The sequence below is a fragment of the Lepisosteus platostomus genome, chromosome 14 (assembly GCF_059453375.1).
Source record: "Lepisosteus platostomus isolate fLepPlt1 chromosome 14, fLepPlt1.hap1, whole genome shotgun sequence".
NCBI classification, from domain to species: Eukaryota; Metazoa; Chordata; class Actinopteri; order Semionotiformes; family Lepisosteidae; genus Lepisosteus; species Lepisosteus platostomus.
The window spans coordinates 38,370,947-38,385,986 of record NC_142624.1 but is presented as its reverse complement, the minus strand read 5'-3'; the positions used below and the strand labels follow the sequence as shown (position 1 = coordinate 38,385,986).

Below are 15,040 nucleotides of genomic sequence, written 5' to 3'. Positions count from 1 at the left end.
TGTGAGCTACACAGGTCACACTTTAGCACTGGTGGTGTGAGCTTAACAGGTCACAGTTTTGCACTGGTGGTGTGAGCTACACAGGTCACACTTTAGCACTGGTGGTGTGAGCTTAACAGGTCACAGTTTTGCACTGGTGGTGTGAGCTACACAGGTCACAGTTTTGCACTGGTGGTGTGAGCTACACAGGTCACACTTTAGCACTGGTGGTGTGAGCTACACAGGTCACAGTTTTGCACTGGTGGTGTGAGCTACACAGGTCACAGTTTTGCACTGGTGGTGTGAGCTACACAGGTCACAGTTTTGCACTGGTGGTGTGAGCTACACAGGTCACAGTTTTGCACTGGTGGTGTGAGCTACACAGGTCACAGTTTTGCACTGGTGGTGTGAGCTACACAGGTCACACTTTAGCACTGGTGGTGTGAGCTACACAGGTCACAGTTTTGCACTGGTGGTGTGAGCTACACAGGTCACAGTTTCTGAGTCGCTGTTCTGCTTTCGCAGGAGGTTGCACTGCACCAGGAACTACATCCACATGCACCTGTTCGCATCCTTCATGCTGCGTGCCATCAGCATCTTTGTGAAAGACAAGGTCGTCCATACCAACGTAGTTCGGGAAGAGTTTGACTCCATGATCATGGACAACTTCAAAAGCATTTCAGTGGCTCCAGTGCTGGATAAGACTCAGTATGTAAGTACCTGAGCAATTTGAGTTTTTTGCTGTTGTACTGAATGTGAAAAAAGATCAAATAACTTGCTTTAAAAACACCTCAACCTCACCTCTTTGAAGACAGGTAATGAAATTAATTAATCAACTTTGATGTTGGTCTCTGTGATTTCTAGCTTAAGGTTTTAAATTAAAACCTTTTATTGGGAAAATAATCTTTAAAGCAAATTATAACAAGTTTCATCTTCTGCCTAGTATTTCTCAATATGTTTATTAATGTTGGCTTTGACTGCCACCGTGTGTTTTGCACAATGTGCTTTTTCTTTAATTGGCAGAAATCAGAACATGAGAGGTGCAGGAGAATAAAATAAAATTGTGGGGGAGTTTGTGCTTCTGGGGATGACGCCTCACAGAGACAAGACTGAGTACACAGCAGCTAGATATTGTTTGAGGCACAGATGTTATTTGTTGTGGAATATTGGGTAGCTGTTTGGAGTTTGATAGCTCAAAAATTTAGACCTTGATGTGAAATATCCTTGAAGATGGAAATCAGCCTGACATTGTTGCTGAACCTTCATTGCTTTCACACACTTTGTATAATAACTGAAATCTTATCGGTGATGAAGAGCAAAATGTCCACACGAGCTGCCACAGTGATTTCAAAACTGAAAGAGGTGATGAGGTCAACAATTTTTCAAAAACCCAAACCTTTCCATATGAGATTAGCCACACTCCTGTTCTTAAGAACCTGAAGGAGTTGGGTTAGAGCTGAAATAAATATAGAGTTTGAGTACATCAAGATTTGTTCTAAAGAGATACTGAAAACTTCCCTCAGGATGTAAGATAATGTGCTGGCAGCTACTTTCGAGAACACAAAAAGAAACGTATCACCATTAGTCTTTGTCTCTCAGCAGCACCAGAATTATGCGTTTTGGCATTCAGCTGCCCTGTCCTACAGTATGTCTTGTACTGCCGTATGTACTTTGTACATTTTACCCTTGAAATAGCCAGTGATACAGGAGCTGTATTCTGTCTTTCTTTTAAAGGAGTTTTTGTGACAAACTAATTTAGATTCCTTTCAGCTTTGTCCTGTTGCTTGTACTGTATGCCCTATATATACAGTATATTGCATTCTTAGATTTTTTCCCCAGAAAGAAACAAAATAGTATGAAATGCCTGTCATCTCCAGAGCAACCTTTCTCTTCCTCGATTCACTCGCCATCTTCAAAGGTTCCGAAAACTGCAGCTTCTAACATGTGCTCTTAGCAGACCCCCATGTTGCCTGATGTTTGCCATGAAGATATGCAGTAAAATACATCATTCACATAGTCAATGAATGATGGGGGTTTGTCCGAATTTACGTTCTGCTTTTCACTGAGGATTGCGATATTCTACGTTTGCTCATCTCACGAAATGTACAAAGTCCTTGATTGCTGTTTCAATTGGCATACCATATGTAATTAGTACAAAACCCCTGCACTAAGCCATTCCTTGTCTTTCACTGCCCTTAAGGATTTCAGGTACTGTATGTGGAGTCAGGTACAGAACATCATACTCATGTGATCAGGGATTGCCCTTGATGGACGGAGTCTTTTATGGATTCAAGCTGCGGAAGTTATGATTTCCAAAGACTAGAAAATGCTTCTCGTTTTCAAGCTGTCAATGCCTTTTTAAATGCCACAGAATGACATTGAGAAAAAAGCTTTCACAAGGGTTTTTTTCAGATGCAGGTTTGCCAGCATTGTTAATTCTGTCAATAAAACATTATATTGTATGTAGTTTTAACCACTTGAGATCCAAACATGCTCTCTCCATTGGATCAAACAGTTTGAATGTTATACAGTTGTTTCATATATACAGTGCCATGTCCCACAGGCTTGGATGTTTCATACATGTGTATGCGAGGTAAGGTAAGAATAAACATAAAAACATGTACCATAAAAATGAAATAGCTCTCCTAGTCTATTAGTCAGAATAACTGTAACATTATTTTAGAATTCTCATCACTAAACATTGCTCTTGATAATTTACAGTAAATGATAGTATTTACATAAATGTTACACATACACTTTAGAACGCACCTCTGCAATATATTACACATATCTGATTTCAATACATACATTAACTCCTAATAAATCTTCTCTGTGGTAAAACATAGTGTACATCAGATCATCAAAACATGCAGTAAGCAGATTGACTAAATGTCACTGATGTCTTTTAGGGTGTGTAGCCAAATTTATTTTATTAAAATTTTACTTATAATTATATCCCCTTGTAATTTACCACATATACCTAAATTATAAGGGGATGTACATTTGTAAGGCATTGGACGGTATGTAAATGATTTTCATAACTTCCCATAATTAGATTTGCAATTAAATCCAGAGTATCTCACTGGCAACTTCTTCAGAAAAAAACAGAAGCAATAAATACACTCCTGAAATCCTAGAATGAGTCTAAATATCAAAATCATGTTGCGGGACTGCAGAAAGCAACAGAATCCTTATCGCTCACGCATATACAGTATAATGGTGTTCCTGCTGTGCTCCTCAATTAATGTATTTTTAAATCTGCCTGAAGACTATGTTTTCAAAATAGCATCATAAGCCAAACCCTTGAAAGCTATTTTTAACCCACAAGTACTCTTCACTTCTTTCACGCTCTCATTAGGAGATGTGGCCTTTCTGTTATCTGTCTATTCTGGCCAGGAGCCTCCTAATGTGCCCCAGTCACAGCTCATGGACACAGGAAACAGGCAGACAACTGCGCTGTCAGAGTGGCTTCGTGCCTGTTGTTTAACATCAAGGAACCTGCCGCTGTAAAAACAAGCCAATAAAATCTCTAAAAATAATACAGTTTCTCTAATGATCAGCCCTTAATGACTTATTACTCTTCCCTGGATGTAGGCTTGTTTGGTAAATATTTTTCTTGCTTTTGTGTGTGAGAGAGAAAGTGTTGCTGAAGGAGACCAGATGTTGAGACTGAAACACCGCTCTCTATCATGGTGCTCAACTTGCTCTCCGAATGAATTGAGATTTTCTCACTTTAGAGACAAACAAGTCGATGTGACACTTTTTCACAAGGACTGCGGATTTCACCTTGTGAGTAAACTGACATTGAAGTGTAAACGACACAGGAGTCACCCTGTGACCCTGTAGCAAGCTGACAAAAACATCCCTGGAGTAGCCACTGCCCTGGTGCTACTCCTTAGGAATAAGATTCCATGTAGTAATTCCTTCTGGTGCTGCAGTACACACTGAATGGCAGCTTAATATCTCAGAGAATTAGAGAAATAAGTATTTTGATTGCTCTGGCCATCATTTTATTTTGCAGTCTGTGTAGAATTTTACTGTGCTGAATTCTCTGTGTTTTAAAGAATCTAGTTTTTACTGTATACAGACACATTATTCTGCACTGAAATCAAGGTTAGATTGTTTCAGGAATGCCTACGCTTGCTCCAGCGTATAATTACCCATCACCTGGCCCTGAAATTTTCACATCAGAAAGACAGTATTTAGCAAATTACAGCAATTGCTGAGCAGGTGTGTGTGCAGGTGGCGTGGAGGCAAGTATTAACGCTCTTTCATTAAATTGTTATCCTGCCTTGATGAGTACAGTGTCAAGGGGTGTTCTGCAACACGCCACTTCATTCAGCCATTGAGCAAAACAATACTGGTCATCAGCACAGCACGATTTTGCATTCACACCATGATATGCTAATCATGATATGCATGATATGCATAATTAATTATAATAATAATAATAATTACTGGTATTTATATGCTATTTTCCTAAAGGATTCTAAAGAAGTTTACATATAGGAGGAGACCCACTTCATCCACCACTGAAGTTCAGTCTCCACTCGTGTGGTGCACCAGTGACCCTACCTGTGTGATACACTAGCAGCCACACTGCAGATCAGATCAGGAGGAGGAGTGAGAAACTGCTTACCTAGCTGAGTTAAGGGGGAACTTTAAAGAAGATAAACTGTGCAAGCCCAGAGCCGAGTTTTGCCAGGACTCAATGTTTAATACCTCTAATCTAATTTAAAGACAAAACATGTAGGAAGTTTCTGATGGCACATCCTACAGCACAGTATTCCTGATCCAGAAGGAAGAGCACCACCTACTGGTTCACCAACATCAAGTGCAATGACAACCTGTTGTTCATTAGAGGCTTCCTGTCCTAGTACTGATCAGTTCTGAATTCGCTTAGTGCCTGAGATTGAACAACATCCAGCTACAAGCTTGAGCTTCTATGCTGAGGGCATCTCACCACACTCCAGTAAAGGATTTCAACTTCCAGTTATGGTGTGCATTGGTGTTTTAGAAATTGCTATTACCTTACAGTCTCCCTACAGAGTGCCATTGAAGGTGCCCTTGTTATTATTTATGACACCCCTTGTCTTAATTGTCCATTGACTGTAGGTGAAGTATTCCTAACCTTGTTAACTTTCAAATTTGAAGAACCACTAGATAGCATGAAAATGAAGGTCTTTGTCATTTCATGCAATGAGGTAATTAAGTAGAATAGTCTTTTGAAACACTGTAAGTGAGCTGTTGACCATGGAGACAGTGATGAAGGAGGGCGAAGGATACCTGATTTTTACTCTAGTGTGTACTTGTCCTTCCCCTCCATTGCAGTTTGCAGTGACAATGGGCTGCAAACTGCCACTCTAGTCCATATTGACTCCTATTCAGGTTTGAATGAAAAAATGCTCTAGAGATCAAAACATCTTCATGACATTGTCCACCATTTAGGAGTATCACTGGAGCTCATGTTGTTCTGTACCACTAAGTGATAAGAGAAGCATTTTCAAATTCTTACCGTTTCCAAAGTTGTAAAGTTGTAGATGAAAGTTAATAGGTCAGGAATGCCACTGTTGAGTGATGTTGTATCAATGTTACTCAGGCTTGTTGACCTGAAACCATTGTTTTTCCTGTTTTGGCCTTGCTGAGCGCACTGCTTCCCTGTGGTTTCCTTGTGTCGTGTCAGTATGCACCTGAACGTTCACACTGTCAGAGAACTCTTGCTGTTGGTATCTAACAGTTTTTCCAAGGGCATGTCGATCTGACACAGGAGCACACTAGCAACAGTTCTGTCTGAGAGGTGTATGTGGGTAAAAGAGTTAATCTTGCCTTTTTGCAGCCATCAGAGATGTTAATCCAGTGCTATTCATACTTTGACAGATTGGATGCAAGATTACAGTCCTGCTCTTCATCTATTTCTTGACAACCAACTATTACTGGATCCTTGTGGAGGGGCTTTATCTGCACAGCCTCATCTTCATGGCATTCTTCTCCGATACCAAATACCTTTGGGGATTCACCTTGATTGGATGGGGTAAGTTTGCCTGCTTGGTAAGTGGTTCACCTTCTGGCTTCCCCATCTGGAAAGCAGAAGGCTTTACAGAAATGTTGTCGCTGGGGATCCCTCGTTTTTCTCTGCGTATCCAGCAAAGCATGCTCTCTAATTTCTGTCCCATTTTAAAGTTACTGGACCTTCGGAGAGCTGGCTGTGATTCTGAATTCATTGTGTTATTAATAAAAGCCTTCATCTGATCTTAAAAAAAAAACGGTAAGCAGTGGTTACCTATCAAATTGATCTATGTCAAGATGTGCGGCCAGATTGTAATCGGCAGGCAAAGTGCTAACACCGGGGTAAATGTCTTAGAGTCCATTTATCAAATTCAAAGGATATTTTTTTTTCCATTTCCCTTGTTGCTTAACATTTGATCAGTGCAGCAAGCGGTCTCTAACAGTTCGTGTGAGTGGCTCATGATTGGTCAGCAAATTTCACCTCCCACTCCAGTGGCTGACTTAGCAGGGCATTAAATCTGACCCGAATGAAGCCCATGGTCCAGCAGGGCTCATTTTGGTGAGAGAATAACAGTGACGACCCCCTCCGCTCTGGAATCTAGGCATGGCAGAGCTCTGCTGCTGCATGTGAGCGGGTCTGTGGTGCAGCAGACTTCCCTGCAGTCTCGAGGGCTGCTGTGTGGCTCTGGGTCTGTTAGTGTCGTGGGACTGAATCCGGGTGGAGGCTCGGTAGAGCTGCACTAGTCTCTGGTGCTGCGCAGAATCTTGTGCGACAAAAGGCCTGGTCTTTTGGCGAGGAGGAGCTATTAAATATCTAGGCGGTGGTGTTGTGTGTGCTTGGAGCTCACGACTGAGCGGTACTGAGTCCTGGCAGAGGCAGGGAGAGCAGAGCCCGTCACATTTCCATGTTGCCCTGATCCCTGCGCCCAGGCTGGGTCTGAAGGGTGTGGGATTCGAAGGGCGTTACGTTCCAGGCAAGCTTGCCGACACCGGAGAGTGATCTGTGGAAACATTGTGTTAGAATGTAATTCATCTCGGTTAAATCACGTCAAATGAACAGTACAAGAGATAAAAATGCCTCATTTCGATTGTACACAAGGACTTACTTGGGCTTTAAAGAGTTTTAAAAAATTAGACCCCAACAGATAAGCACTTCAGTATTTTTGGTTAAATTATAATGACAATCAAAAGAGCCAATGGATATGGACAGATAGTTTAAATAAGATACTTTCGTACTTGGCATTAACATGCTTGGCTGAGGAAATGCCGGCTCTGGCTGAAGATCAGTGCTGTCACAGCCCCCCTCTCTTAGAGGAATGAGCCAGGGAGGAGCTACAGGGGTGCAGCTGGGCAGAGGGAGGGGTGTAGAAAAGATGAGCGCAGAGCTGTGGGCAGCCAGGGAGTGTTTATACACAAGAATTTGTTCTCCTCCCAAACATCAGTTTAACAGCACCATTATTTACCTCTAAAATAATTCAATGCACAATTGCTGATGCATTTCCAAAGATTTCTTCTGTCTCTCAGCTTTTTAAAATCCAGTATCCTGATACAGCACTCAGATTTACTGTATTCTGAGCTCATGAACTAAAGTGCAATACCAATATCTCTTTTACTAAATACATCACAGTAATGGATGGCTTGGGCTTAAAAAGACAAAGCAGGCAGGGATGACAAACAGAAGGCAGCGAGGAGGTACGTCCCCATTCTGTTGTGTGTTCAGAGAATAGCTAGTAAGCAATACCAGAAACACAGCTGACTCTTTCAAAAATAAATTCCGCAGAGAGGAAACAAACAGATACATTTCTCCAGTGTATTACTCATCCGTGTCAGCTACCAATGAGGAATTGATTCCAGAGGCCTAGATGGCCCATACTGGAGTACCTGGCCCATACATGTCAGCATATGCACTGCTTTTCCAAATGAGCAGATTAGCAGTCAAGGGGTCATGGGAAGCTCATGCATTTGTTTCAAAACACGAAAAGAAGAATTTATCCCATCAGAAGTAAGAACAATACTAGCAGGTGATACACAACATACTGTAAAAAGAGATCACATGGGGCTCTTTAGGCTAATTTACAAAGAGACGTGTTCTATTGTAGGTTTTTATGTCTACTCCATCATATTTCCTCTGTTTTTATTGTTTGTGAAAATTACAGTACATCTCCAGATGACTGTAAGAAGAAAGGAATAAGAATTAAGCGATAACAAATTCAGCCCAGTTTGTAAGCTTACAAAAAAGAATCTGTTTGCTTTTCGGTAAGCTCTGGCCTGGCAAAGAGCTGATGACATTTACTGTAAAGTAGATAAGTGTGGTGTGTTGCATGCAGGAAGCAAAAAACATCCTATTAATATAAGATGGGAAACATGCAGCTTAAAGAAGCTACTTCAAAAAAGACTCAGGCTTGTACAGTATGTTGGCAATTCACTTTCATCTTCTAGACACTGTGGGGAGGCAATAAAAAGCAAACAGTGTGTGAGGGAAATAGCTAAAAGGGGTAGAATAATGCCAAGAGATAGCAATTGTTAAATTATACAATGCCTTAGTGAGACCTCATTTGTGTCATTTTGGTTACTACAGGTCACAAAAAAAGAAACTGCTGCCGAGAAATAAGCACAAACAAGAGAAAAGTGATACATTCCTGGGTTTACCGACAGAGAACTGAAAGAACTGAACCTTTTTAGTCTAGAACATGGAAGACCGGGAAGGGGCAAGACCCGGGGATTCACAGTCCTGTGGGACCCGGGCCGTGTCAGCCCCTGAGAGGGCTTCAGCGTTAGTGACGAGGGCACACATCCAGAGATTTAGAAGGAAGTGCCTTTAGAACTGACAACAGGAATAGAGATTTCTCTGCAAATAGGGTTGCAGCAGCCTGGAACACATTGTGGCTCCTTTCAAGAAACAGCAGGATGAGATCTTTAGGTTAATTGGATATTAGCAACTTCTAAGTTGGATATATTGAATGACCACCTCTGGTTTTTCATATTTTTTAATTATTCCTATATATCTTTGTACCTGTTTAAAACTACTAAGTCTCTGAGGAGTGAGGCTTGACAGAAGTGTTCTCCTCTTCCACAGAATTTTGTGTGCATATTTACACCTCTCTGTGGAGCATTCCTTTTAAAAGATGTGGTCCTTAGTATGTTTTTGACTGCTTTTCACAGTGTCCCTGTTACACACTACAGTAGGTGTGATAATGACAGAGCAGGTTTGTTTGATTTTCTTGGTCTCTAGGCTGTGTTTTGATGCCTTATTCGTTTATTTACTTTGCTTGAAGTATTGCACCCAGCTGAAGATGATACTGTGCACCTTTGAAATGGAGATTTTAAAGCAAAACGTGAGATACAATTTCAGGACTGATATCACACTCAGTTCACTCTGCCCCTACAATAATGGGTGTACTTTGACCCTGGCAGGTTTGAAACACCAGCATTAGTCAAAGCAGGGTGTGCCTGTGGTGGTGAATCAGAATTCAGCAAGGCCACAGAGGTGAAGAAGATTTCTGGCCCCCTGTGAACATGTGGTTCTGTAGGTCTGTGTCCCCAAGTCAGCGCTGATCACTCTAGGAACATCTCCTGCAGCATTGAATTCAAAATCCCTCTGGACACCTTAGACAGGGGACACCAAGGGCAGCCAGCCAGTCAGCCAGTCCTCATATTCTGGGGAGATGGGAGGAAGACAGAGTGCCTACTGAGTACCTACTCGAACACTGGAGGAACATGCAAACTCCCCACAGACAGATACCACAGCCCAGTAACCAGGAGGTGTCAGGCCACCATAGCCCCATATTACCACCCCCCGGAACCAATACAGGTAATTCACATAATCTGTCTTAGAGTCAGAGGAGGCTCACAATCCCCCGAGACCTGGGCAGTGTCAGCCCTAGAGACTCTTCAGAGTTAGTGAACCAGGCACACACCCGGAGTTTGAGAAGGAAGTGCCTTTAAAACTGAGAATGAGAAGAGATGACAAGAGGGATGAGGCTTTATAATGTTAGAGCCTCGTGGTGCTGTACAGTGATCAGAAATATAGTTTCTTAATGTGTTTTTCTGTTTCTTAGGCTTGCATAAAGGGGCGAACAGTTCGTTGATGGTAAAATACATGTTAAAATACAAGTCACACACTAGGACCTTACTGATGTAAAAGAGTGTTAGGTTAACTAATTAAGATGTGAAACTTTGCTTGATGTGCTCACAAAATGCCTATTCCTTCTTGCAGATTCCCAGTCCGGAATGCAGCTAAGTGTTTGTGTTTTAGGAAAGAGCGCAGGAGTATTCTGATGAGCTCCTTCCCTGGCGCGCCGGTCAAACAGGACTGCTTACACTTGGCTTCACATTCGTCACATTCAGCCAGAAGACGTCTTATCTCAAACATTAACAGCACGCAGTGAACATCCTCTGTTTGTTTCGATTTGTTTCTCATCTCACGGATGAACAGGCGTTACTCTTTGCCTGAATGGCCATCAAGCTAGCCATTAGGAAGACTGAGCAGCGCAGCGATTAAAAGAAGAAACAAAAAGCTTGATCTTCTTCAAAAATAATAATTATATGTTTCCACTTGGGCAGCTCTTGTTCCTGGTGTAGAGCTTTTGGTGATATTTGCAAGCGTCTGAGGAATGTGAAAACAGGGAGCTTGTAGACCCAACTAAATGAGTCATTTGTTTTAATTGCAGGTGTTCCGGCTCTGTTTGTGGCAGCCTGGGCAGTTGTCAGGGCAACGCTTGCAGACGCAAGGTGAGAGGGAGATGAAGCCCTAGATTACCTTCGAGTGTTTTTATTCGTAAGACACCTCCTTTCTGTCACAACGCATTGCCCAAGACCTCTTGTGTAGCAACTCGAATCAGGATGGTCCTGATGGCATCAAAGAGCTCTTCTTCCTGTGAGCTCTGCTGCTGAGAGGGAAGTCCTCTCTTCCTCATTCCTCGTTCACTTCATGGATCGTTCCAGAAAGTGCTCTAAAGGATTGTGAAGGGGCAAAAAAAAACATAAATGCCTGGCAACTGTGAGTTCATAACATCAGTATGGAGTTCAGTGTGAAGTAACCATCCTGGGAAAGATGAGATTTGTTTTTCTATCCCAACACAGTCTTTCAGGATAAATGTTAGGAGAATAGGCAGTGGTGGTTCTGCATATCTACTGTACATTAGAAACACTCCATCCATTCATTTTCTAAACAGCTCTATCCAGTGCAGGGTCATGGGGGAGCAGCATCCTATTCCAGCATGCAACAGGAGCAAGACAGGCTACATCCCAGATGGGACACCAGTCCACTGCAGGGCACACACAGACACACACACACCGGGGCCAGCTACACAAAATCAAAAGTCAGCCCAGCAGATTTCTTGTGAATAAACCGTGAAACGTGACTCAGAAGACACAAATGCAAACAAATTGAAAGCGCATTTCAAACTGAGAACCAGCGGCAATCTTCTACCCTGGAGACTGTTACTCAGACATGTTTCTGAAGCTGATATCCTGACTTCCTTCAAACAATGGATGGATGAGATTCTTGAATCAATGAACTACCAGCTTCCAACCTGCCTACTGTAGGTGGGCTGAATGGTCTACTTTCATTTCTAACTGTTTGAGAAATGAATTTTAGGGATAAGAAAAGACTTTTCATTATGATGATGTCAGTATAGGTCCTGATAGTAATGAATAGTGAATAATGTTAACCAGTGTTTACATGAGCCATTACTTCAGTGCCTAAAGGCTGGAATGTTATTTTTGCTTTATCACATCTTTAGATCTGAGTTTTAACGCTGCTTTTCTTATTCTGTAATGATTTGAACTGCTGTGCACAAAGACTTCCTCTACCAGTGAGATAACCTCACCAGGGGTTCTAGACACTCTCAAAACTGAAAACAGTTCTGTCTAACTGGGAACTGAAAGATAAATAATTCAGATTTTTACAGTATCATCATACTGGCTGGGCCTTATTTGCACAATGTCTTTATCTAGATGAGTGAGTGGATTGTGTGGTATATTAATCCAAAAACATTTGTTCAATACCTTATTTTACTAAATGTTTTAGTTCAGGAGTTATAAACTGTTACATTTTTATAGTAGCTGTGGTCATTTTGAAAGTTTTCATGTACTTCTGTGACTGCATCTGGTAGTATTTTAGGTTTGGACTATTTCAAGTGCATGTTTCAAGTCATTTGGAGAAACAGTTACTTGGATGCGTTTATTTGGATAAACAGGTATTTATTTTTTAACTCTTATCTTACATAAAGATAACCTGTTTCAGAAAAGACCTGTCTCAGAAAGTGTTAATACTGGTTAATGGCAGTTGAGCAAGCCTCTTAGTATACAAGTCACATACAAACCAAACAGGATTATTGCTGTGTATGAGTAGCAGAGATTTGGCAGCTAAACGACTTCAGAGAGGTTGTCACCCACTGGAAAACATGAAGTCCTACAAGCACAGAATCCACCTTGATTCACTAATCCACCTTACACCAGTGGTACGTGAGACAACTAATAAGTGCATTTGATTTTCTACAATTACCAATTAATCAATCTTTTATTTGCTATAGCGCCTTTCATAACAGTTTGCTCTCCAGATTTGCATTGCAGTTTACAGTATTACAACAGCTGACTGTGTGGGCACAGAGGAGAGGAACACAAATCTGTAAAAACCCCAGAGGGAGGAAAGAAACCTCTGGGGTTCCAGGGCCAATGGTTGCCCCTCCCCCTCCAGGCAATGAGATTGGGCTTCAATAATTGACAGTGAATCACGGACAATCTCTGCAACTTCAGGGGTTGAAATCCTGCTGTCCTGGGTTTGCTGTCAGGATTATCCCAGTGAGATACAGTAGTTTTTTCCTGGGACTGGTCGTTGAGTGTGAAGTGAGGTTCTGATGTAATGGGCTGTCAGGGCTCTCTATCGGATCCCAGTGCTGCGATATAGGCAACATCTTTGTTGTTAATACATTTTTTGGACACATAGCATATTGACCAGCATTTTAACTAGCATTTCAATGAAAAAGAACCAAAAGAAAGTGGTATGCTAAAGGGTCGATTTTTTTTTTATCCTTTGTTTCTCGATGAAAGGCAGTACCTGGAAACGTTTAAGTCGACATTCTTTCTGTTAGAAAAAAAATAAGTCTGAAAGGTATAAATTTAGCTAGCACTACAAATTATTCTAAAACCATTCAAAATTAAACTTCAGTGTTTTCCCCACTTTCAGATCTCTTGAGAAAAACTGGATTTTAAAATATTTTTAAAGCAATTCATCAGTTACAAAACTTACATACTGCAAAGAGTTTTCCTTGTATCTGTCGAGTAAGAGAAAAATACATACAGGAGACAAAAACAGACAATATTAGATGCACATCAAAACAGCATACAAAACCTGAGCTTTTAAAAGAAAACATTATTTTTGGCCTTTGTGAGTTTTTTATGCAGTTCTATTTTATCTTAATTTTTAAATTAGGAACTTGAACTTTAACTACTTTTTAACCCACTGCAGGGTATTTAAAGCACGTTGATCTTTCTCCCTCTTTCTGCAGATGCTGGGAACTAAGCGCTGGTAATATTAAATGGATTTATCAAGTTCCAATTTTAGCAGCCATTGGGGTAAGTGAATAGATTACATATAAAAAACAAAAATCCTAGAAAGTTATACTGCAAAAGTAAAGGGTGATACATTTTCTTTCACTTAGGTCACTTAAATGCACAATTATATGGAATGTTTGTATTGATGTTGTTGTTTTAATGGTTTTTTATTGAACTTTGAATGTATTTGAACATTTAAAGTTGAGCTTGTACTGTACATGTTTGATTTGTACTGTGCGTAAGCTGGTGCTTCATTTTGGACACCTGAAATTGTTTACTGGTCTAAATATCACGTCTGTGCTTTTTTATATTACCTCTCTCGATGCAGTGTGTCATCCTGTACCAATTAATTGCACCATTAACATTACATGTAGCGACAAGGTGATGGCGCCCTGTTTTTGATGTTTGCATCAGGAATGCTTGTAACAGCCAGCACTCTGGCTGCAGAAGTGATGTTAATGAAAGCCTAGGTAGTGGTACAAGGAGTTTATACTAGATCAATACATTTGAGAGAGAGAGAGAAAAAACATTTATATTTCCTTGTGATATCATTTAAAAATCAATATTTCTAGGGGGAAATCAGTTCAACACCTCCTGTGTTGTTTGGAGTCATCCCTTCAAACTTGTTTATGTGGACCATGCTGGGTGTATCCAGGTCAGTCTCGGCTGAAGAGACCCCCAGCAGAGATTCGTGGAGAATCCATTAAACTGGATGAGATCATGTGTGGCTTTGTTTACAGAAACTGGAGGCAACCAGTCTGGACTGGAATAGATCCTCCTGTTAAAAAAATCATTTTCTTAAAGCAAATGTCCAGAAAGATAACCCCTTGTATTATTATGTAGTAATAAAGGTGAGAAGATCTCATGCATCTCAAGCACCTTCGAATTAAAAATGCAGAGTCTTGGCGGGGGGGGGGATCAACTGTGGTCCTGGTCCTGAGGAGCCACAATCCAACAGGATTCCTGGGTTAAATCATCTATTTCTAAACACATGGAACTATTTCATTTTGACCAAGAATGCATTCTGTTCAATTGAGTTGTCTGGAGGTGACCCAACATGAAAGCATCAACACCCTGTAGCTCTCGAGGACAATATTTGACCATTTCTGAATCAATTAGTTTATTAAATTGATCACAGCCTGTTTGTGATGCAAGCTATGGCAAATAAATAATTAGAAATAACCTATAACATCTGGACTGTGGCTGCCTGGGACCAGAACTGGCAGCTCTGCCCTTCTGTATTGTTGAACAGTATGTTCTTAAAGAGCTGCTTTGCCATGAGCATTTTTGGTCCCACATGGGGCACGTTAATATTCCATTTTGAGTCCTCAGAGGGCCATCCACATGGCTAATGTAAATATCCAACCCCTCCACATCATCCCTCATTTATTTTATAAGTCCCTTTGAAGGAGTACAAGAGAAAATAAATCAAGCAGAAATGGAACACACATCTATCTCAAGGCTTCATTGCTAGGAAACACATTAATAAGAACTGTAT

The 15,040-nt window shown here is 41.0% G+C and overlaps 1 protein-coding gene across 2 annotated transcripts in view; it reads left to right on the top strand.

Moving 5' to 3' along the window:
* The window catches only part of pth2ra (parathyroid hormone 2 receptor a), a 37,876-nt gene that overhangs the window by 14,335 nt on the left and 8,501 nt on the right, over window positions 1–15,040 (top strand). For both annotated transcript variants that reach the window (XM_088606204.1, XM_088606205.1), the window contains exons 6-9: window positions 505–691; window positions 5,857–6,010; window positions 10,656–10,716; window positions 13,497–13,563. In XM_088606204.1, coding sequence (XP_088462330.1) covers window positions 505–691; window positions 5,857–6,010; window positions 10,656–10,716; window positions 13,497–13,563 — 469 coding nt within the window. The remainder of the gene's footprint in view (window positions 1–504; window positions 692–5,856; window positions 6,011–10,655; window positions 10,717–13,496; window positions 13,564–15,040) is intronic.